The sequence below is a fragment of the Hylobates moloch genome, unplaced genomic scaffold (genome assembly GCF_009828535.3).
Source record: "Hylobates moloch isolate HMO894 unplaced genomic scaffold, HMol_V3 SCAFFOLD_14, whole genome shotgun sequence".
In the NCBI taxonomy this organism is placed as follows: Eukaryota; Metazoa; Chordata; class Mammalia; order Primates; family Hylobatidae; genus Hylobates; species Hylobates moloch.
The window spans coordinates 3,325,342-3,348,094 of NW_026652289.1; the positions used below are offsets into that span (position 1 = coordinate 3,325,342).

Sequence of the window (22,753 nt, forward strand, 5' to 3'; positions counted from 1 at the left end):
GATGCCCACTTGTAGTCCTAGCTACTTGGGAGGCTGAGGCAGAAGGATCACTTGAGCCCAGAAGTTCAAGGTTACTTTGAGCTATGATAGCACCACTGTACTCCAGCCTGGGTGACAGAGCAAGACCCTGTCTCTAAAAATAAAAATGAAAAAGAAACAAGACTGGCTGGGCGCAGTGGCTCACACCTGCAATCCTAGCACTTTGGGAGGCTGAGGCGGGCAGATCACCTGAGGTCAGGAGTTTGAGACCAGTCTGGCCAATATGGTGAAATCCCGTGTCTACCAAAAAACACAAAATTTAGCCAGGTGTGGTGGTGCATGCCTGTAATCCCAGCTACTCAGGAGGCTGAGGCAGGAGAATTGCTGAAACCTGAGAGGCGGAGGCTGCACTGAGCCAAGATCGTGCCACTCTACTCCAGCATGGGCAACACAGCAAGACTCCGTCTCAAAAAAAAAACACAGGACTGGAAATTGAACCCAGGCTGCAAACATGAAGGCAGAGACTCATAGCCTCTGGCCCACAGGCTGGAGCACTCACAAATCCTGCAGGGGCTCCAGAACAGGCAGTTAGAGCACTTAAAGGGTTTTAACTTGTTTCAGATCTGATCTCAGCTGAACTAATTCCCTGGATGTTAGCATTTTATTTTTTTAATTTCCCTCCCTCCCTTCTTTTCTCTTTTTCTTTTTGGCAGCATCTCGCTCTCTTGCCCAGGCTGGAGTGCAGTGGCACCATCTCAGCTTACTGCAACCTCCACCTACTGGGTTCAAGTGATTCTCCTGCCTCAGCCTCTCGAGCAGCTGGGAATACAGGCACATGCCACCACATGTGCTTTTAGTAGCGATGGGGTTTCACCATGTTGGCCAGACTGGTCTCGAACTCCTGACCTCATATGATCCACCAGCCTTGGCCTCCCAAAGTGTTGGGATTACAGGCGTGAGCTAACATTTCTTTTCTGGCCTATTTCTTTTCTTTTTATTTCTTATTTTTGTTGTTGTTGTTGTTGTTGTTGTTGCTGTTTTGGGTTTTTTTGACACGCAGTTTCCATCTTATCACCCAGGCTGGAGTGCCATAGCGCCATCTCGGCTCACTGCGATCTCTGCCTTCCGGGTTCAAGTGATTCTCCTGCCTCAGCCTCCCAAGTAGCTGGGATTACAGGAGCCCGCCACCACTCCCCGCTAATCTTTTTTTATTTTTAGTAGGGATGGGTTTTCACCCTGTTGGCCAGGCTGGTCTCAAACTCCTGACCTCAGGTGATCTGCCCAACTTGGCCTCCCAAAGTGCTGGGATTACAGGTGTGAGCCACCGCGCCCAGCGTCTGTTCCAAATTTAAATATACTTTCCCCTTTTTGAGAGAAGAAAATGTGTGCATTGTGGAATTCCAAAAACACTGCTTAAGAGATGTATGGGAGCTGAGGGAACAGGCAGAAAGAGATAAGTTTGGATCATCCCAGAGGCAGAAGGAGAAGCAGCAGCTGGAAACAAACAGGAGAAAGCCTCCACGGTCTTTTTGTTTGTTTGTTTGTTTCTGTTTTGAGATGGAGTCTCTGTCGCCTAGGCTGGAGTACAGTGGCGCAATCTTGGCTCACTGCAACCTCCGCTTCCTGGGTTTCATGGGATTCTCTGCCTCAGCCTCCCGAGTAGCTGGGATTACAGGCGCCCACCATCATGACCAGCTAATTTTTGCATTTTTAATAGAGATGGGGTTTCACCATCTTGGCCAGGCTGGTCTTGAACTCCTGACCTCGTGATCCACCTGCCTTGGCCTCCCAAAGTGCTGGGATTATAGGTGTGAGCCACCTCACCCAGCCTGAAACTACTTCTAAATTTTAAAAAGAACTGTGGACGGCTGGGCATGGTGGCTCACACCTGTAATCCCAGCACTTTGGGAGGCCGAGGCTGGTGGATCACCTGAGACCAGAAGTTCGAGACCAGCCTGGCCTACATGGTGAAACCCTATCTCTACTAAAAACACAAAACATTAGCCAGGCGTGGTGCTGGGTATCTGTAATCCCAGCTACCGGGAGGCCGAGGCAGGAGAATCGCTTGAACCCGGGAGGCGGAGGTTGCAACAAGCTGAGATTGTGCCATTGCACTCTAGACTGGGCAACAAGAATGAAACTCCGTCTCAAAAAAAAAAAAAAAAAAAACTAGCCAGGCAAGGTGGGGGGGCGCCTATAATCCCAGCTCAGAAGAATCGTTTGAACCCAGGAGACAGAGTTTGCAGTGAGCCAAGATCACGCCAATGCACTCCAGCCTGGGTAACAGAGCAAGACTCTGTCTCAAAACAAACAAACAAAAAGAAATATTTCAGATAATCTTTTGTTTTCTTCTTGCAAAGAAATGACTTCATCAGAACTTCTTTTAGAAGCTTCTAAGTATCATTGAAAAATAGCTCTCTCAGTTTTTAAATTTTAGACGCAGCTTTTTCCTATTGAGTGCTAGGAAATTAAATAAATTAAAATACTAATTTACGTATTTTAAAGGCACCCCATTTTAGCTATTATAGTCTGGGGTCTTCATGGGTTAAGTGAGACCATGTTTCCAGATATTGACAGAAGGTGGCACCATAAGCATTGTCCATGAATCCAGCTGCCGTTTCTGCAGATGGATGTCTCCGTTAGAAGCACAAGTGCCCATAATTTAGATTTTCCTTCTGAATAACCAAAAAATGCCCAAGGGGAGGAATTTTGGTCACTAAAGAACAAAGTGGCCAAGCGTGGTGGCTCACGCCTGTAATCCCAGCACTTTGGGAGGCCGAAGCGGGGGGATCACGAGGTCAGGAGTTCAAGATCAGCTTGGCCAAGATGGTGAAACCCCAACTCTACTAAAAATACAAAAAATTAGCAGGGCATGGTGGCAGGCGCCTCTAATCCCAGCTACTTAGGAGGCTGAGGCAGAGAATTGCCTGAACTCAGGAGGCAGAGGTTGCAGTGAGCTGAGATCATGCCACTGCACTCCAGCCTGGGCGACAGAGCAAGACTCTGTCTCAAAAAAAAAAAAAGAAGAAGAAGAAGAATGTTTAGATTTGTCAGTTGAACCAAGTTTCAGAATATGGCCAGTTTTAAAGATGACACTTTCTCCTTGACCAAATTTCAAATGAGAGAAAAGGCTGCAAACTCTAAAAAGACAAGCAAAACCTCAGAGAGAAGTGAGAATCACAAATCTGCAGTCAACAGAATCTCTAGAGAAAAAAAATGGAAACTCCTACCTTTCAGTGGAGCTTCAGTTCCAACCCTATCAAATTATTAGTGTATAAGTCTCAATCTTCAACTAAGCTGGGAGGATTCAGATCCCAAGACTGGCCTTACCAGAGACCCCTGCCAGCCCCAGTGAGTTCAAGTAAGCAATAGTCGTTTGTGCTGGTACCAAGGCTCCAACTATTGATGAAGTAGTGGCAATCCCTGAAGGCCTGCTTCAGGTCCTATCTGGGTTGCCAAAATGTCAACCTCAAATAATGAAATTCAGGAAATATGATTAAGTATAGAGTTTATTTGAGCCCAAAGCTTGAGGATGGCTACCTGGGCACATGCCCCTAGGCTGCCCTGAACATATGTTCCCGTTAGCAGCAGTTACAGTGGGTTTTTAAGGAAAAGGAAGAGGCAGTCCCTAAGTTGTTAGCAAGAATTTGCATTAAAATAACAGAAGGTGCTGATTGGCTACGCATCGTTCTTAGTATCACTAATTCCATGTGAACATGAAGATAATGGGTGAGGCAGCCTGTCAGGAGCAAAAATTCCATCAAACAATTGCCCCGGACAGTTGCTTCTATGGTGGAAGAGGCGCTGAATGAAGTCCCACGCTCCTGCCTCTCGGGGCCTGATCATTCTGCACACCTCACAGAGCTCACACTGCCCTATTTTTCTTTTCTTACGAAAAATGGGTGGATGGCACTGGTGACCCTGGTCTGATCATCTACCCTGGTTCTAGTAACCAGATTAATTCCTTGTAATAGAGCTGTGGATTTCAGTTCAGTTCCCACGCACAGACCTTACCTCTGCTTTCTCCGACCACTTCTCCCCCACCCCAGGGACTTCACAGCTGAGACCCTCTTGCCAGCTTCCAACTCTCCAGCAGTCTTTGTCCCCAGACCGTGTCCTGAGGCTGCACTTTCTGGACATGACCACCTGCTGGACTGGCATCTGTCTTGTCACTTCTCTGGCCTCACCTCTGCGAAAGGAACACAAAACTCAGGACCCCAGTTCACTCTGTCAAAAGGAAAAGAATGAGCTGAAAGCTGAGTCATGTAAGCAGCTGCCTTTCCTTTCGTTCCTAAGCAGACGGCTACAGATAAAAGGTTCAACATCCGCTTCTCTTATGTAAACTGCTGATTTGCTGAGGAGTGAGCTGTACACAGTCGACTGTTCCCGACCTGCTTCTTTTCTCTTGCAGCGTGTGGATTACCACACTGTTCCGCTTTCGCCTCCAGCCCACTTTTCCCCTTTAAATACCGAAGCCCTCAAAGTCATCTTTGGAGAAAGGCAGAGACCGCAGACTGTTTCTGTGATACCATGTTTTATTTCCTCCCAGGCACTGTCCTTAACCTTGGCAAAATAAACTTCTAAATTGATTGAGCCCTGTCTCAAGATACTTTTTGGTTTACACCTCCGAGGCCCTACTGTTTCTAATACAGGTTTCCAGTTTGCTCATCTTTCCCAGGTAGGAAGATGCTGTTCCCAAGAGAAATGCAATTCTAACACGCAAATCCGCCCAAACACTAGGGCTCAGCATTCAGCTGTAGCCGAGCTAAGAGGATCCCATGGTCCTGCCCCACAGTCTGGGACTCATCTTGTGGAGGAGGTAAGTGAAATAGGCCCCGTCTCTCTGACTTCTACCTAACCAGAGTTGATAGTTGCCTTGGAAATTAGGTAAATCGCAGGTGAGTTGATGAATGTGGGAAACCAGATGAAAATGGCTGCTTGATGGGGTTAAAACGCAGGAGGAACAGAACCGTTCCAACGGAATGGTTCCAGCCTTGTGACATGAGGAGACTGAAAGGGTATCCCAGAGGCAGGTCACTGGCCTTCCAGCTCCACCTGCGGGTGGCCTTGGCCAGGCAACTGCAAGAGTGCAGGGCCCCGGGAGGTCGCACCTGGCAAGCGCTCAGGGAGGGTGAAGCGGACTGGGGTGTGAGAAAAGAAAAATTACACAGAGCGTCCGAGCTATGTGAGGCGTGCGAGGTTAATCCGGCCCTGAGAGACAGGTCTATGGGGCTTCAGCGGTCCCCACCCATGCCTGGCAATTGTTTAAAGGCACTATTGCTCCGGACCCGCGGCCTTCACCCATGAACTTCCTTTCCTGGAATTACGATATAAAGAACAACGTACAGCCAATTAACAGCTTCTGTTATTTTCATGTAAATTCTTGGTGAGCCATTTAAGAACTGCCCCCCTCTTAAGCTTCATAGACTCACTTGTCACTGTTGCAAATCCTATGTTCAGGGCAACTTGAAGCTATGTTCCCGGGTTACAATCTTCAAACTTGGCCCAAATAACCTCTCTACTTATATCAAGTTTGCTGGCCAGGCGCGGTGGCTCACGCCTGTAATCCCAGCACTTTGGGAGGCTAAGGCGGGCGGATCACGAGGTCAGGAGATCGAGACCATCCTGGCTAACACGGTGAAACCCCGTCTCTACTAAAAATACAAAAAATCAGCCGGGCGTGGTGGCAGAGGTGAGGGAGAATGGTGTGCCCGGCAGGGAGTTGCCGTGAGCCGAGTCCGGCCATGATCCAGCCTGGGCAGCAGAGCGAAAGTTTGCCTCAGTTTTTTTTTTCTTTTAGGTCGACGGTTCCCGCCCCGCAAGGGTGCAGGGAAGGGGACGCCCGCACTTCCTAGTGCTCCCTTAGCTGGGGTCGAGCTGAGCGCCCCCCACCGAGCCCCAGGCGGCTCTGTGGAGAAGCCCCTCGGCCCCGGGTTCGGTCTGCACTGCCAGCCCCCAGTCCCCGGCGCACAGGATCCAGCAGGGCCAGCGAGAAAGCGGGAGAGCTAGGGCCGGGCGGGGAGGGCACCGGCAGGGGGCGCGGGTTCCGAGGACCGAAAAGGCGGAGCCTCCTACGCGCACTACGTGCTCCCTACGCGCATGCGTTCCGCCCACGCGCAGGCAGCACCTCGCCTGATTGGGTAGCGCTGCCACGTCCGGGCGGGGAAGAGCGTCGTCGCGTCCGGGTGACGTCTCCCGCGGGCGTCGGCAGGGTCGGCGGCGTCGGCAGAAGTGTCGACGGCAGCGGCGGCGGCGGGTGGGAAATGGCGGAGTATCTGGCCTCCATCTTCGGCACCGAGAAAGACAAGTGAGTGGGAGCCCCCCGCCGGGGGTTGGGCGCGATCGGGGCACAGGGTGGCTGAGGCGGCGGGAGGGCGACCGGGGAGGCCCAGGCGGGCCGGCGCGGCGGCGGCGGCGGGGGAGGGGCCCGCGGCGGGAAGGAGCGGCGGCCCTTCCGGCCCCTTGCGCGCCCTCCGGAGCCGCGCGCCGCCGCCGCCTCGTGGGCCGCGCGGCGGAAAAATGGAGCGGGGTGAATGAATGGTGCTTCTTTTCGGGGCGCCGCGGCCGAGCTCTCTCCGGCCTTGGGGCCTGGACTGGCTGATCGCCCGACGTCCGGGCCTCCGAGCCGCCGGGTCCCGGAAGCCGTCTCGAGCCGCGCTGAAAGTTGCCTGGAGCATCCGGGCCTTTTCGATGTGGACACGTTTGCTCCAACTTTCAGCTGTGAATGTCCTGTCGAGCAAGCTCTGGTACCAGCCTCGCCAGTATTCAGTCGCTTATCTAACTTAGGGTCCTAAGCGTTGGTGTTTTATCTACTTAGCCAGCCTCTTGCCTGTTTAAGCGACCACTGGGCCGGCAATAAGGAGATATGACAAGGAAAAGTATGGTGGAGACTACTGGATTAACTATCTAACCACAAGAGACGTGATCCGCTCTTAAAATACAGGTGCTCCTCGATTTACGATGGGATTGCGTTCCGATAAACCCATCATGAATCGAAAATGCCTTTAATACCCCGATAAACCCATCATCTAAGTTGAAAACTTGTAAGTCGGTGACTGTTCTTGAAGACACAATTTTGATATAAGGAAAAAGATGTTTTAATTTTTTCCTTAAGGTTGCATGCCTTCCCTAATCAATCGTTAGCTTAAAAGCAAAACATTTAATTTCAGCTTTAATTGCCACCTTGGCACGTACTAATTTCCATTGAGTTGGCTGTAGTTTAGACTAAATGGAATGTTTTCAGACGTTTGAAGGATAATTCTTACTTTGAAAACCTAAAGACTCAGCATCTGGCTTAATCTACTCTTTAGTTATCTTGGCATTCTTCAGTGCCATACAAAGTTAACATGACTTTATGTTTTCAGTGATAAACCCCTAAATTTGTCACAGATGTTTTTAATGCCACTTTTTTCAAACGCTGTTTAAAATGTTTCTCTTTTCCAGGATGGAGTCTATTTTTTAAAATGTCCTCTTCACACATGGTAGAATCTCCTGTGTTGTTTGGATGAGGAGGCTATATTTCTAGCAGAATTTTAAGCCAAAATCTACCAGTTATAGTCACTCCAGAAACATTTAGTGGGGGTCAACTATAGGTCAGTTTCTGGAGACTTAAACATGGGTAAAATTTGGATATTATCCCTAAGGAACTCACGGTATGATCTTGGCGAATGAATAGACCAGCTCTACTGGAACAAGAGGCTCTTCTGAGTTTAGGGTGAAGAACTAACACATGTAGGATCGGGGCATCATTAATTTCGCCTTTTCATATTTGCATGTGGCATGACTTCTGTCTTGTAAAAGTCTATCTCCCTATATTTCTGCTATAAGCAACCACATTTCAGTCTATTGGGCTATACTATAAAGGTCATGGTTTTAATTCAGAAAAGTTGATTATTTAATCTAGGTTACTTGTGTTTTCTTTTCAGGGAGACGTGGGGTTTTAGCTTCCAGGAAACAGGATCAACTCCTAAAAAATGAAGCTGATGGTTCATATTAACTTTGTTTTAATTATTATTTAAGCTAAGAATAAAATATAGATCTCTACCAATTAAAAAATATTCAGCTTATTATATGTTTGAAGTTATAGATGTTTTCTAGATTCAGGGATCTCCTAATAGCTTGTCTGTGGTTTAATTGTATGGAATAATTGAATATTAATTGTTGAGGCCCAGGGCTTGCCCATTCTGAGGTAGTTTTTAAATAAGCTTTCTTTATTTTTAGATGACTTCCTAAAGATATGCTATTGTCTAATCAAGTTAAATAATCTCAAGATCTATAAGTTTGCAAATATATATAATCACTTTCCTCTCCTGATAAATTCGGACTTTCCCATCTTTATTGCTACCTCATAATAAATCAGTGGCTAGTCAGTCTTCATGTCCATCAAATTTCACTGAGGTTGAGGCCCTTCAATCTTAACTCTGGATTGACTGTTTAAAACATAATGGCACTTGGTAAAAAAAAAAAAAAAATTGAATTTTGAATAGAGTCTGTCTAGTAAGATGTCCTAATTCATCAGAGATCAGCTTCCCTCCCTGACATTGCTGGCACACAGGCATGATTGCTGGTTCCATTGGATATGGATCTGGATTGTCAGCGTGTTTGAACAGTATTAAGGGAGGGTTTTGCAGTAGAGACAGAAGGTGACGTAAGGTGGTTCCTAAGGTGGGTTTGGTCAGTCCCCTAATAGTTTGTTTTCAGTGTATTGAGACCAGGAGAACTGATTTACTTAGGACCTATTTTTTGAAACTCCCTGTTGGTCTGGTGTCATGGGTTTAGAGAGACTCTGAACTTCGTTTTCTGTTTTCCTTAGATAATGATAGCACTTCGTGAGCACCATATGTGAAGCACACATACGTTCTGTCTGACTCTCAGAACAGTGCCACATTGGCATTGTCATCATTTACAGATGACATCTGAGAGCTAGGGCGACTTGCCCAAGCAGCTGGTAGCAGAGTTGGGATCTTAACCCTCACCACACCGGTGTTTTCAAGAGAGAACTTCAATGTGGAGAACTGGAGAACAGATACTGCTTAAGTTACATTTAGTTTTAGACTAATGTAATACTCCATTTAAGAAAAAAACAGAACATCTGTGCAGTTAGGAAAGTGGAGGGGGTTTGAATGAGGAGGAGGCAGATTAGAGTTAGAACCGTCTTTGCTGAACAAGTAGCGTGTTTGAAGAAAGGGAAGTTGAAGTTACGTTGTCCTAAAATACAGCAAGAGGAGGTGCTTAATACCACGGAAAAAAGCCTGTGTCATGTTTCTGTGAGGTTAAAAGTAATTTGATAGTGTATGTCATGCTGCTGACATATTTCCATGTGTTTGATATCTTCTCAGCAAAATAATCAGCTCTCATTTTCCCTTACAGAGTCAACTGTTCATTTTATTTCAAAATTGGAGCATGTCGTCATGGAGACAGGTGCTCTCGGTTGCACAATAAACCGACGTTTAGCCAGGTTTGTTTGCCTTTTTTTTTTCCATGTAAATTATAAAAACTTCATGTTCTTTTCAAAGACAGTTAATTTCTACATATTAAGCAAGTCATTTTTTCTCTAGTAGTTGTATTTTCCATTTGTGTTCATAAGTGTGTTCTTTTATTTAAATAAGAGTGAGGCAGGTGAACCACTTCCAGTGGAAGGTCTGAGACCACCACTCCTTGTTTTTATCATTAGAGAAACTTTAAAAATCAGTTTTTGATGTTTGTGTGTTGGCTGTGCCTGATATTTGCTGCCCTGCCATCTTCCCTACCCTCTCTGATAGACATGAGTCCAGAGTGGGTGGCCGTGCCAGCCTTGGCTTAGCCTCTTCCAGGCACCAGTGGACACGGAGTGGGCTTTCTGCTCTTTGCTGTCTCCAGACAGTAGAGGTGATGGAGCCACCTTACAAGCTAGCATGGTTGTCACCAGGCCCATCATGCCGCTCGAGCTTCTCTGGCTGCGTCCTCACTTTCACATCCCTAGTTGAGGAAACAGCGAGTTGCATCACGTCATGGAAACATGAAAAATTAAGCTGAAAGGTAGAAAATGGGCCGTAAATTGCTCATAGCGGGTCTGTGGTTAATTGAGGAGTGCCCGTTATCTTGGGCTTAGATCCACTCTGAGTTCAGTTCAATCAAAAGTTGTGATTTTTGATAGTTTTATTTTTGGTTAATTGAAGAAAAGGCAAAGGTTTGTACACTCTAAAGGATCACTTATGGATTAAAGGGAGAAGGCACCTGTAATCGGAGCAGAAAACTTGTGCCCAAGTTGATGAGAACATTTGAAATTTGAAAATCTATGCCCAAGTCCTTCCAGATGGACGGCTGGGGAACTCCTTCCAACCCACCCTTGAAGTCTAAATGTGCAGCCTCTGAGCTGTTGAGTAGCTATTATGTGTGGCCCCTGGGAGCTGCCAGGCTCTGCCTTTGAGCTCACATCTGTCTGTATACATTTTCCTGTAAGCATTTAAGAAAATCTACCACTTGGTATAAGTGAGCTGGGAGAAGGAAACATGGGTTTTGTCCGGTTGAAGCCCATGGACGACCCCACAGCACACGGTGTTTTTAGAAGGGAAGAGGATGATGGCTTTTCCCTCCATTAAGCTAATTACCAAGTGGTTAGTATAATAGCAGCCTGTCTTTTGATAGCTCTGAACATGTGTTTCTTTTTACAAATTTCAAAATCTTGGAGAACTAGCTTTAAATTTTCTGTGTATTGTAATTGTTTTTCTTTAATGTTTTGATTTATGAACCGAGTCTCCCCTAACTAAACCAGTGGCCATGGATTGTGCTATAACCAAGCATCTTAAGTGACCACCCAGTTCTTTGATTTTGGGGGTGTCCCAAGTGTTGGGCTGAGAGAAATCAGCTGTTCTCTATTCTAAAAGTTTTCTTTAATCTGGCCGGAGGCACTTTCTTTATGTTTTTCTGGATCATAGATTACCTGAGAATGTGAAATGTGAAGTTAATTTAGGCACTCCGGATCAGTGCTGGGGAGAGCCCATTGGAGCTCGATGGGGTCAGTAGTATGTGTCAGCTTAAGCATCCTAGTTTGATGTGTGGGTTTGTTTTGGTTGGTTTTAGGCAATCCTAGCCACCCTTGGCTTTCCCATTAGACTGCATTGCCTCTTTACGTTAAGCTTCCTTCATTAAATAGCCACTGCCAGAATACCTGAGTGAGACCAACTGAATTTTACTATTGAATAATTGGGCTCAGTTTAGCTTTTCATCAGGGTTGTCATGCTACGGTCATTTCAGTTCAAAGTTGAGTCAGGTCAGCTTTGGGAAGCCTCCCAGGCCTGAGTTCAGTTGACTCAGGGCAGTACTTGACGGCTTATGGAAGAGACGGGGCCCTGATACAGGTCTGAGTGGTTCAGTGTGGACAGTTTGTCAGACCTCCCTCTTAGGTGCGCTTCCCAGCTGCACACCTTTGACTGAGGGACTCTTCATACAACCACTCCCCTTTAAACAGAGCTAGAAATGGAGCTGGCTGGTTTTGTAAAACCACCATTTACAAAACTGCTTCACATGGATATTGTTAAGACTAAACATTTATTTTTCTAAATCATGCGAGTGATTGCTTTAGCTTGTAAATCTCTAGCATAATTCAGGGTGGGTTTCTTTATAAGCTGCTTACAGTGATATGGACATTAAGATTCATGTAATATATTAGCCTACTAACTTAAACATGGTTTGTTTTTTCAGACAACTTGATTTTAAGAAGAACGGTACAGTGTAAGGTTTCAAGTCTGCCTGATCCAGTTTAAAGCACAAGGGCTAAAAGGATTTTTTTTCCTTAAAAGAAGGATCGGAAAAGAGCAAATGTTTTAAGCTATTGTATTATGTAAACAGAGATCCCACCAAGAAAGTGTAAATCAGAGCCGGGTGTCCATGACAGTTGACAAACCTGTTTGGTGTGCCTGTTTTGCTAGGAGACCAGAGAACTTGAAGTACTGCAGACAGCTGAGTTACGCATTTGGTTTTGAAAAATTATCTTGTGTGAGGAATATGATTATAATGTGAATTTTTCCACTTCTTGGTGTCTGCTAGCTTGAAGTACAAGAAAATGTTAGTATTCTCCTATTTATCTTGCATTGAAACACTTTGGCGTTGAAAACGTGGGACTACTCAGAGCAATACGGTTTCTTCTTGGTTGCTGGCTGACTTGGCCCAAGCCCCTGCTCAAACTCTGTTTTCATAATATGATGGTTTTGGTGTACTCTTCAGAAGACAAATGTCTGACTCGCGGGACAAAACAAACGTTTAGCCATTTGCAAACAAATTGTCTCTTTGCAATTGTCTAATATATGCACAGCAGCCAGTAGAATTCCCCTTTTTATTTTTTTTTCCCCGCAGACCATCTTGATTCAAAACATCTATCGTAATCCCCAAAACAGTGCACAGACGGCTGACGGCTCACACTGTAAGTCCCACAGTTGGAGAAATTTTTTTAAAACAATGGTGTTAAAGAGCCCACTCTTAATTGAGACAAATAATGTTGGCTTCTGAGCTGCTGACATAGAGCTGTTGCAAACAGGACAAGGTGCTGGAACTCCTTGGCGCACACAGCAAGAACTTGATACTTGGCCACGTTCAGGAGGCTTTTCCCTTCTAGGGAGGGTCACTGGCCCGGCCACCTCCATTGATTGACATTTGTCATGAGAGCAGGTCCATCCATGTGAAACGGATTTCAACATTTTGAGCCGTTCATTGGTCTTTACAGTGACTGAACCCCTGGCCTTTATTAAGTTCTTTGTGTAAAATTAAAACTCTTAGGAATATTAAGGAATCGATAAGGTAAGTTGCCCAGTAAGTGTGGGTTTTATTTCACCATTATAATTTTTCCTCCAGGAAGTGGAGATTTCATGATATGTAACAATTGTATTTCTCTAATACAGTAATTTTTTCCATCAGTTTATGTAAGCGTTATTCTTTCCGAGTTCATTAAAAATTTTCTGCCACATCTAAGAACATTTTGGTGCTAGTCTGGAAACTATTTGTGCTTTTACCTGAATTGGAATTTTGAAAAGGAGAGTTTTCACGTTCTGTAAGCAGAAGTACAAGATGGGCATATCATGAGACCTCCGTTACACCGCAGTGTTAGGGATTCAAGGCAGCCGCCAACTGAGATAACGCCTCTGCTTCTCCAGAAAATAACTTGCTCTCTTTTCAGCACTGAATCTCAACTGAAGCACTTGCCAGAGGCAGCCGGTTAAGTGTTTACCTTTAATTTTCCATAATATAAAGTTGTTGCGTTTTGTATTTCAGACCATTGCCCTCTTGAACATTTACCGTAACCCTCAAAACTCTTCCCAGTCTGCTGACGGTTTGCGCTGTAAGTTCATACAAGTTCCTTCCCCGGTTCCCTGGGCTTGCGTGTCAGAGCTCAGTGTCCACTCCATCTGGTCTGCCGTGCTAGTGTCAAGGACCGCGTTTCACTAGAGGTGGCAAGGAGCTTTCGTCCCACTGACCCCACGGAAACCTCTGTTGGAGATTTGAGCTCCCACCGTGTGTTAAAAAGGGAAAAAGTAACTGGAAAGGGTGCCCTTTAAAACAGTCTGGAGCTGGGCCAGGCGCGGTGGCTCACGCCTGTAATCCCAGCACTTTGGGAGGCCGAGGCGGGTGGATCATGAGGTCAGGAGTTCAAGACCAATCTGGCCAACATGGTGAAACCCCATCTCTACTAAAAATACAAAAATTAGCTGGGCGTGGTGGCAGATGCCTGTAATCCCAGCTTCTAGGGAGGCTGAGGCAGAGAATCGCTTGAACCCGGGAGGTGGAGGTTGCAGTGAACCGAGATCGTGCCGCTGCACTCCAGCCTGGGCGACAGAGAGACTCCGTCTCCAAAAAAAAAAAAAAAAAAAAAACCAGTCTGGAGCTGCTGCTGCCCCTTCTTCCTTTACGTTGGCCGTCATCCTGGAGGGAATGTACTGGAATTAAATGTCGAGTCATATTCTTCCCTCTTAGAGCAACAATATTTGAATGTTACTCTCACTTTCTGGAATTTTAAAAAGCAAACTTTTTAAGTTATTTTTTCAGATTTTATTTCTCATTAGCCTTTTTTCCTTGAACTCCATTTTGGAGTGCACCCTGTAGTTGTGAGAGCATTTTTCTGACAGCATTCCCCAAATGAGGGTCTGCAGCTTGCACTGATCCCTGAGTTCCTCACCCACCAGCCCCGTGCCGACCCGTCTAACCCGTGTGGGGGTGCTCCACTCAAATAGGCCCTTGGCAGAAAAGATTGTCCGTTCTGTCCACACACTGCCTGGATACAGTCTCCAGCTCTAGGAGATGGAATTGGTTTGCTCCATTTAGAAACAGATCGAAACTGGGCATTCAGTAGATGCTGCCAATTTCTTCCTGTACTGGGAAATACTAAATTTAGGTTGTGAATATTTACTTAATGATAATTTTTAGAGAAGGAAATATCGTAGATGAGTATGATTAGAAAGTTCAGAAAACTAAAATTTGATTTTTACAGCCATCCAACTATAGAATCATTGGAATTTAGTCATTTATGCATAAATTAAAATGAACACCTGGACTCTTGTTAAAATCAAAAAGTCCAAACCAAAGATAGGCACTTCCCATTCACCATTCTGTTTTAAAGCAGTAAAAATTGAGGTGCCCTTGGATATCCACAAGCCTAAATTGTGTACACCCTTGAACCAGAGCCCCTCAGTTAATGGGGTGACCGACATGGGGTAGATGATCCCAGGGGGCATTCCCCTCTCGAGCTGGCCCCGCACCGGGAGGCTTCCTCGCACGCAGTGCTGCGCATTTCTGTGTGTGGATGAGATTTTCTTGTCAACTTTTCCTGCCAAGACACTAAATGCTTTTCAGTGCTAATACTGACCTGATAGTAGAGGTTTCTTTCCCTGAGTCGGATGGTAGCAGGATTTACTTGGTAACCCTTGGTTTAAAATACCTGTTTTTTTGTTTGTTTGTTTTCTTTTGTTTTTTAAGGAAATAGATCAATAGGCGGAGGGAAATGTTTCTATATGCACTTATTAAATAATTTTTGTTAACAACCCTGCCCTGGGATAAAAGTGAATGGAAGTACATGATTGAGTAACAGTAATTAATTCTTTGCCCTGATCGTTTATTTGGGGACTGTATATGCTTTATTGACTGACAATAGAATGTTGTATTAGTTTTCATTGTGTCTTTATTTGCAGTTCACAGCACTTTTGTTTTGCATATGCTACAAACTAAAAGTTTAGCAATTATGTTATATTCCAATTCTGGGGTCCAGATTGTACAAATTAGATGAAATTAATTCATCATTTTAGGAAGAAATCAATTACCTAAAATTACTGGCTCTTTTTAACATACCCTTTAGTATGTAGAAAAATAAGCTTCAAATGCGTGGGTTAAAGTTAACTATCAATCCCAGTTTAAGAATGATATTTCTGTAAGAAAACTGCTTTATTTTCCCAGTTGTATTTAACGTAGGCTGAGTCATAAATAAGTTTTTAATTGCATCTTAATGCAATTCTCTGCCTTTCAAGTCACTTTTGATTGAAACATTTTAAGCAGAATAAATATAGCCAATAATTTAAAATAATCACCCCAAAACCATTTCTCAAAGCTGCTGAAACTTTGAGCATGTGAATATTTTTCTCCTCTTCACATTCTTCTGATGTGGGAAGGAAGTGAATTTGAAATACTAAAATCTGCCCTTTGGAATAGGCTTCTTTGGCTGTTTATAACATGATTTCTACTCGGGGAGGAAGGTACATTCCCAATAGCTTTTCAATTGGGATATCCTGGATATGATTGGCAGGCTGTCCAAGTAGTTACACTTAATAAAATTTGGGTTTGAAAGCAGATTCCTGGAAGTTCAAAAATAACTAAAACAGCCCCAGATAGGTTAGAAAGTGAACTTAAATCATTCTCAGAATTAGAAAATAAGACGTTATTTTTTATCTTTAAAGATAAAATGGGGGCCGGGCACAGTGGCTCACGCCTGTAATCCCAGCACTTTGGGAAGCTGAGGCAAGTGGATCACGAGGTTGAGAGATTGAGACCATCCTGGCCAACATGGTGAAACCCCGTCTCTACTAAAACTGCAAAAATTAGCCAAGATCACTCCACTGCACTCCAGCCTGGAGACAGTGAGACTCCATCTCAAAAAAAAAAAAAAAAAAAAAAAAAGATAAAAAGAGTTTCGAGCAAGCTCAAAGACCTGTGTGCCAGCAGTCAGATGCCCACGTTGGGTGCACAGGCTAAGGCAGCTGGCCCAATCTGGAAACCAGTCAGGCTTTTGCCAGCCCCTAATCTAGCTGATTTGAACATGTTTGTTGATACACCAGCTCTGTGATTTCTCAGGTTTAGAGAACTCTAGAATTTGATAGAGTGGGCCAGGCGCAGTGGCTCACGCCTGTAATCCCAGCACTTTGGGAGGCTGAGGTGAGCAGATCACGTGAGGTCAGGAGTTTGAGACCAGCCTGGCCAACATGGTGAAACCCCATCTCTACTAAAAATACAAAAATTAGCCAGGCATGGTGGTGCGCGCCTGTAGTCCCACCTACTTGGGAGGCTGAGGAAGGAGAATTGCTTGAACCTAGGAAGTGAGGTTGCAGTGAGCCAAGATCGCGCCACTGCTCTCCAGCCTGGAGTGGACAGAGACTCCATCTCAAAAGAAAAAAAAAATTAATTAAGTTTGATAGAATGATGATGGGGATAGAGTGTAAATTTGCCAAATCTCCCATGCAACAGACATGATTTTACCTAATACGTGTGAATTATGAAGAATAAACTGATGAAAATAGTTTGGGAATATAAAACTTAAGAATGCTTGCGCCGGGCATGGTGGCTCACGTCTGTAATCGCAGCACTTTGGGAGGCCGAGGCAGGTGGATCACGAGGTCAGGAGTTCAAGACTAGTCTGGCCAAGATGGTGAAACCCCATCTCTGTTAAAAATACAAAAATTAGCCGGGCGTGGTTGTGGGCACCTGTAGTCCCAACTGCTCGGGAGGCTGAGGCAGAGAATCGCATGAACCCAGGAAGCGGAGGTTGCAGTGAGCCAACATCGCGCCACTGCACTCCAGCCTAGGCGACAGAGTGAGACTCGGTCTCAAAAAAAAAAAAAAAAAAGGAAGAAAAAGAATGCTTTCATCAGCAAAACATTGTACCATTCCCTTTATTTGAGGGCGTCCACAATACTGTAACGTTGCGTGGGAACTGTCCTCCTGAATCTTCATGGTTGCTTGGATTGTAATCACATCAGAAGAATATGAGAGCATGCCATGGCTGGCGGTCCGTAAAAGACTAGTTAGGAACATCAGGTTTTAATCGTTGACCCTGCTTTCAGGTTTCATTTTAAACTTATAGAAGAGGGGAAGACATCAGTGTGCTTACTTGTCCTTTACTCTAAATCTTAAAAGGAAGAAAATTTTAATATTTCTTAGTTTGAGCCCAGGTGCGGTGTCTCACGCCTGTAACTGCAGCACTTTGGGAGGCCAAGGCAGGCAGATCGCTTGAGGTCAGGAGTTCAAGACCAGCCTGCCAACATGGTGAAACCCTGTCTGTACTAAAAATTAAAAGAAAAAAAAAATTAGCCGGGCCTGGTGGCGGGCGCCTGTAGTCCCAGCAACTCCGGAGGCTGAGACAGGAGAATCGCTTGAACCCCAGAGGTGGAGGTTGCAGTGAGCTGAGATGGTGCCACTGCACTCTAGCCTGGGCGACAGAGCAAGACTGCATCTTGTGGGTGTAAAAAAAAAATTCGTAGTTTGAGAGTCAACTTTTTCCTCACAGTTTCTGAAAATGTGGCCCTTTTGATGCTGATTAAAGCTGGTTGTGATTTTAACACCTTAGTAGCCAGAATCGAGACTGTCATGGGGGCATTTAAAATCGCACCACACTTGACACCATTCACAAGTAGCCATGTGGCTCAGTCTCCTGAGTGCTCCTGCAGAGTGCAGCTCTGACAGGCTTTTCTCTAGATAATCTCGTGTGTGTTACTGTAGCAGTTTGAGTTTAAGCACAAGAGTTCACTCAGTTAACACGTTCTAACCAGCAAGATTTCTGTTGTTTCCAGGTGCCGTGAGCGATGTTGAGATGCAGGAACACTATGATGAATTTTTTGAGGTGAGAGAATTGACCTGTAACTAATAGACCTGTTGATCTTCTATATCTGTTTGGAAGGATTTAAAATGTTTCTCTGCTAATAAACATACATGAGTTATATCTAATGACACTTTGTAATGTATAACAGTCTTAAACCACTGTGATCTCCCTTCAGGAGGTTTTTACAGAAATGGAGGAGAAGTATGGGGAAGTAGAGGAGATGAACGTCTGTGACAACCTGGGAGACCACCTGGTGGGGAACGTGTACGTCAAGGTAGGAGCCAGGGCGAGACGGCGGCGTGGCCACTTTGTGTGCCGGGGCCAAGGCCGACAGGCGAGAGCGAGACAGTGGTGCAGCCGCTTAGTGTGCCGGGGCCAAGGCCGACAGGCGAGGATGGAGTGCCTGCCGCTGTGCACCTTGAGATCCTGGATGCTCAGGTGCACAGCAGGGCTCGGGTGCACTGGCTCGGCACCTACCGGCTGCGTCATATGTGGCGGTGGCCAGCCTGCACATGCGCCCAGCCAGCAGAACTGAAGGACGGACCGTACACCGCGGCCATTGTTATTTCAGTGTAGAATATTTAGTACCTGTTGGTTAGAAGCTGTTTGGACTAAGGAAAAGTTAGGTTTACTCACATGTTTGGTTTCTTTTTCTTTTTTAGTGAATAAAACTTTATTTGCCTACACAGCCATATTTGCTCCCTTAACCAGTTGAATTTGAAAATGAAAGCAACATTTGGCAAAATTTTGGACTATCTTGAAGTTAATCTCATTGAAAATAAAGGATTTTTCAATTATCCTGTAATGCTATTTCACCTTATTATACTTGAGTGTGTATCTCTCTCTCTGATACATACTTGGATTGGTGATTCAGAAAGCGTTACTAAAGCGTGGATGGCAAGCACTTTTGTTTTTGTCTTTTCAGTTTCGCCGTGAGGAAGATGCGGAAAAGGCTGTGATTGACTTGAATAACCGTTGGTTTAATGGACAGCCGATCCACGCCGAGCTGTCACCCGTGACGGACTTCAGAGAAGCCTGCTGCCGTCAGTATGAGATGGGGTGAGTGAGGAGCGGCCAGTGACGTGGCTGAGCACAGTCCGGGGCTGTGTGCACACGAGGTAGTAAGTGTCTCCTTCCAACCCACCCACAGAGAATGCACACGAGGCGGCTTCTGCAACTTCATGCATTTGAAGCCCATTTCCAGAGAGCTGCGGCGGGAGCTGTATGGGCGCCGTCGCAAGAAGTGAGTATTCCTGTGCCCATTGTTAAGCTGAGTGGCTTCTTTCTCCCCTCACAACCGCCCCCCCTTCCAAAAAAAAAGTTGGGGGCATAGGTGTCATTTCTGTTTTTTAAAAGGCAGTGCTTAGAACGTAGTACATATTTTTAAATATCCAAATGTCCTCTTTGGAGAAGAATATTCACCTGCACACAGGTAACTTCATTATCCAACTTCTCAAGTAGAGATCAGATCTTAGTAATCAAGCAAGAGGGTGGTTAACTGGGCAGCCGCGGACGTGAAGCTTGTGGAGAAAGTGGGCGTGCAGTTTATTCCCCCAGATACTATGAAGAAGAAGAATAGACGTTGTAACCTCCTTTAGATCAGGGATGGCTTCCCTGGGACACATTGGAAGAAGAATTGTCTTGGGCCACACATGAAATACACTAATGATAGCTGATAACTTTTTTTTTAATTGCAAATAAAATCTCATGTTTTAAGCAAGTTGATGAATTTGTGTTGGGCCGCAGGTTGGACAAGCTTTTTGCTTTACATATTTCACATGTCCACTGGGGTCTTTGGTTTTGTTTGTTGGTTTTAGGGCATTTCATTATGTCTTGGGATCGGTGGCATCCTCCCTTCGGGACACTGGCAGAATCAGGCCCAGCAGTCACATCTCTCTGATCCTACATTTAAATGCCCGACAGTCAGGTCACAGAGCAGAGAAAATCAAGATGTCAGAATCGAACTGATTGAGTTCTGAGTCGGGACAGGTTCTCATCCCTCTTCTGTTAAATATGGACTAGGAGATCGATGGGTGGTGATTGTTTTATTGTCAGCATTCAAGAAGCATAAAAGAAAAACAGGCCTGCTCTCCCCAGCCCAAAAACCGGCCTGATGGACACAGTAGCTATGAGCGCCTGAAGCGTGGGGTCAGTGAGGGTTGAAGATGGTGTGTGTCCAGCTCATTTTCATTATGATCTCCTGTGATCGTTTGAGTTGGTTCTAGAAGAAGACAGAAGATGGAAGGCATTACACCTGTTCACTTCTAAGCTGCACATTTTTTTCTCCTGAAGCTTTTAATACCTGAAATCAGGGTGCCTCTCAGTCATGGAGTGTAGTCTCTTTAGTGTGTTTCTTTATCAGTGCCGTTGGCTTGAGGAGATGCGCGGTGTTGCAGAGTGTGGGTGTGGTTCTGTGCTGCACACTCTGGTTTGGATGGCACGGTTTTGTTTCTTTTCCTTGGTTGCAGGCATAGATCAAGATCCCGATCCCGGGAGCGTCGTTCTCGGTCTAGAGACCGTGGTCGTGGAGGTGGCGGTGGCGGTGGTGGAGGCGGCGGCGGACGGGAGCGTGACAGGAGGCGGTCGAGAGATCGTGAAAGATCTGGGCGATTCTGAGCCATGCCATTTTTACCTTATGTCTGCTAGAAAGTGTTGTAGTTGATTGACCAAACCAGTTCATAAGGGGAATTTTTTTTAAAAAACAACAAAAAAAAAAACATACAAAGATGGGTTTCTGAATAAAATTTGTAGTGATAACAGTATTCTTGGTGTAACATTTCTTGTGGAAGTTCTTTAAATTTCTTTTTCTTTGTAAATCTGCTAGTCATCTTGGAGGTAAAGATTAATATCCATCTGCCACTTTGAGTATAAATGAAATGGTATTTTTTATCTTAGGGCATGAAATAAAACACATACCAGGTGAGATCTACATGTTAAATAATCCAGAGTTTCTCGAGGCTGTCATGGAACGCCTTTTGGGGTTTCTTTTGTAACTGGTTAGTGAAGAAGTGCTTAGCTGTAATCAGTAGACACACTGTAGACTGCACTGGTGTTGGGAAGAAGGCTGATCCTGTGATGAGACACAGTGGGTGGGCCCGACTCATGTTACCTTCTCGTTCCTGCGAGTTTGTGTCAAGAACCCAATGCCTTCCTGGGAGGCGCGTGGGAGGGAGCATGGATGCTCGCGTGGCACACTGAGGGCCGGTAGTCTGTGTCTGTGTTTCCTTATGCCAGTGTCTGTGGGAGACACCAGAAGCCTGTGGTGCAGATCCGCCTTTAGTCTTTAGACACTCTGGTGTTACTTTCCCCAAGCTACTCGGGTGGCGTGTGCTGGTGGTGTGACTGGTGACAGCCAGCTGACCAGTGTGGGGCTCCTGCCACAAGTCAGTGCTGGGGGCTGAGCATTTCATTCCTAAGACCAAAACATTCCAAGCGAGGCCATCCCAAACCATGCCCAGGTGTCCACATACCTCATCCTCAAAAACCTCCCGGCTCTGGGTGGGAGTCGCCCAGGCTCTCCTGCCCTGCTCTGCTCCTCGTGGGGGCTCAGTGACAGAGATCCCGCTGGTGGAGTAGGGGAGTGGCTAGGCCCTAACTACACACCCAGTGAAGATTGGCAGGACATGCTACTTGGCCAGTGTATCTCATGAACGCCTATTTGTATGTGATGAAGTTCAAAAAGGTGATGCTGTCGATTGACCTGGGAGGCTGAAGTGAGCTATGATCATGCCACTGCACTCCAGCCTGGGCAACACAGTGAGACCTTGTCTCTTAGAAAAAAATAGGTTTGTATATTATAGTAGTGGGCAGATAATTTTAGATGGGTTGGTGGCAGCGTTTGGCGATGTGGGTGGTGGGCAGAAATTTTAGATGGGTTAGTGGCAGTGTTTGGCGATGTGGGCAGATGATAATTTTAGATGGGTTAGTGGCAGTGTTTGGTGATGTGGGCACCACTGCACTCCAGCCCGGGTGACAGAGTAAGATTGCGTCTCAAAAAAAAATAAAAGTAAGTTGAATCAGCTGGGCACGACGGCTCACACCTATAATCCTAGCACTTTGGGAGGCTGAGGTGGGTGGATCACCTGAGGTCAGGAGTTAAAGACCAGCCTGGTAGGCTGGGCGTGGTGGCTCATGCCTGTAATCCCAGCACTTTGGGAGGCTGAGGCAGGCGGATCACAAGGTCAGGAGATCAAGACCATCCTGGCTAACACAGTGAAACCCCGTCTCTATTAAAAATACAAAAAATTAGCTGGGTGTGGTGGCGGGTGCCTGTAGTCCCAGCTATTCGGGAGGCTGAGGCAGGAGAATGGCGTGAACCCGGGAGGCGGACCTTGCAGTGAGCCGAGATCACGCCCCTGCACTCCAGCCTGGGTAACAGAGCAAGACTCCGTCTCCAAAAAAAAAAAAGACCAGCCTGGCCAACATGGCGAAACCCCATCTCTACTAAAAATACAAAAATTAGCCAGGCACGGTGGAACGCACCTGTAATCCCAGCTACTCGGGAGGCTGAGGTAGGAGAATAGCTTGAACCCGGGAGACGGAGGTTGCAGTGAGCCAAGATTGCACCACTGCACTCCAGCCTGGGCGACAGAGTGAGACTCCATCTCAAAAAAAAAAAAAAAAAAAAGTTGAATCATAGGAAATTGCCATTTTTTTGTGGGTCAAAAGGTTACATTTCAGCAATTTCAGGTGGTTCCAACTGGGGCTGACTGTCGTCGTGGGAGG

At 45.8% G+C, this 22,753-nt stretch overlaps 2 protein-coding genes across 6 annotated transcripts in view; one reads left to right on the forward strand and one right to left on the reverse strand.

The window, feature by feature from the left end:
- CRYAA (crystallin alpha A) overlaps window positions 1-5,612 on the reverse strand; it is a 58,594-nt gene extending 52,982 nt beyond the window's left edge. Inside the window, exon 1 of the mRNA XM_032175501.2 lies at window positions 5,412-5,612. The gene's annotated coding sequence lies outside the window, so the exon portion shown is untranslated. The remainder of the gene's footprint in view (window positions 1-5,411) is intronic.
- A 546-nt stretch (window positions 5,613-6,158) lies between these two features.
- U2AF1 (U2 small nuclear RNA auxiliary factor 1) lies at window positions 6,159-20,790 on the forward strand. 5 transcript variants are annotated; one of them, XM_032175505.2, is made up of 8 exons: window positions 6,159-6,286; window positions 9,349-9,436; window positions 12,313-12,379; window positions 18,000-18,049; window positions 18,204-18,302; window positions 18,954-19,087; window positions 19,179-19,271; window positions 20,497-20,790. In XM_032175505.2, exons 1-8 carry the CDS (start codon window positions 6,243-6,245, stop codon window positions 20,642-20,644), a joined length of 723 nt encoding a protein of 240 aa, XP_032031396.1. In that variant the 5' UTR covers window positions 6,159-6,242; the 3' UTR covers window positions 20,645-20,790. The 5 variants fall into 5 exon arrangements, with proteins under 5 accessions (XP_032031396.1, XP_032031395.1, XP_058283544.1 ...); XM_032175504.2 differs by lacking the exon at window positions 12,313-12,379 and adding an exon at window positions 13,225-13,291 and having other exon boundaries at window positions 6,167-6,286; XM_058427560.1 differs by lacking the exon at window positions 6,159-6,286 and adding an exon at window positions 6,554-6,725.
- Window positions 20,791-22,753: the final 1,963 nt, after the last annotated feature.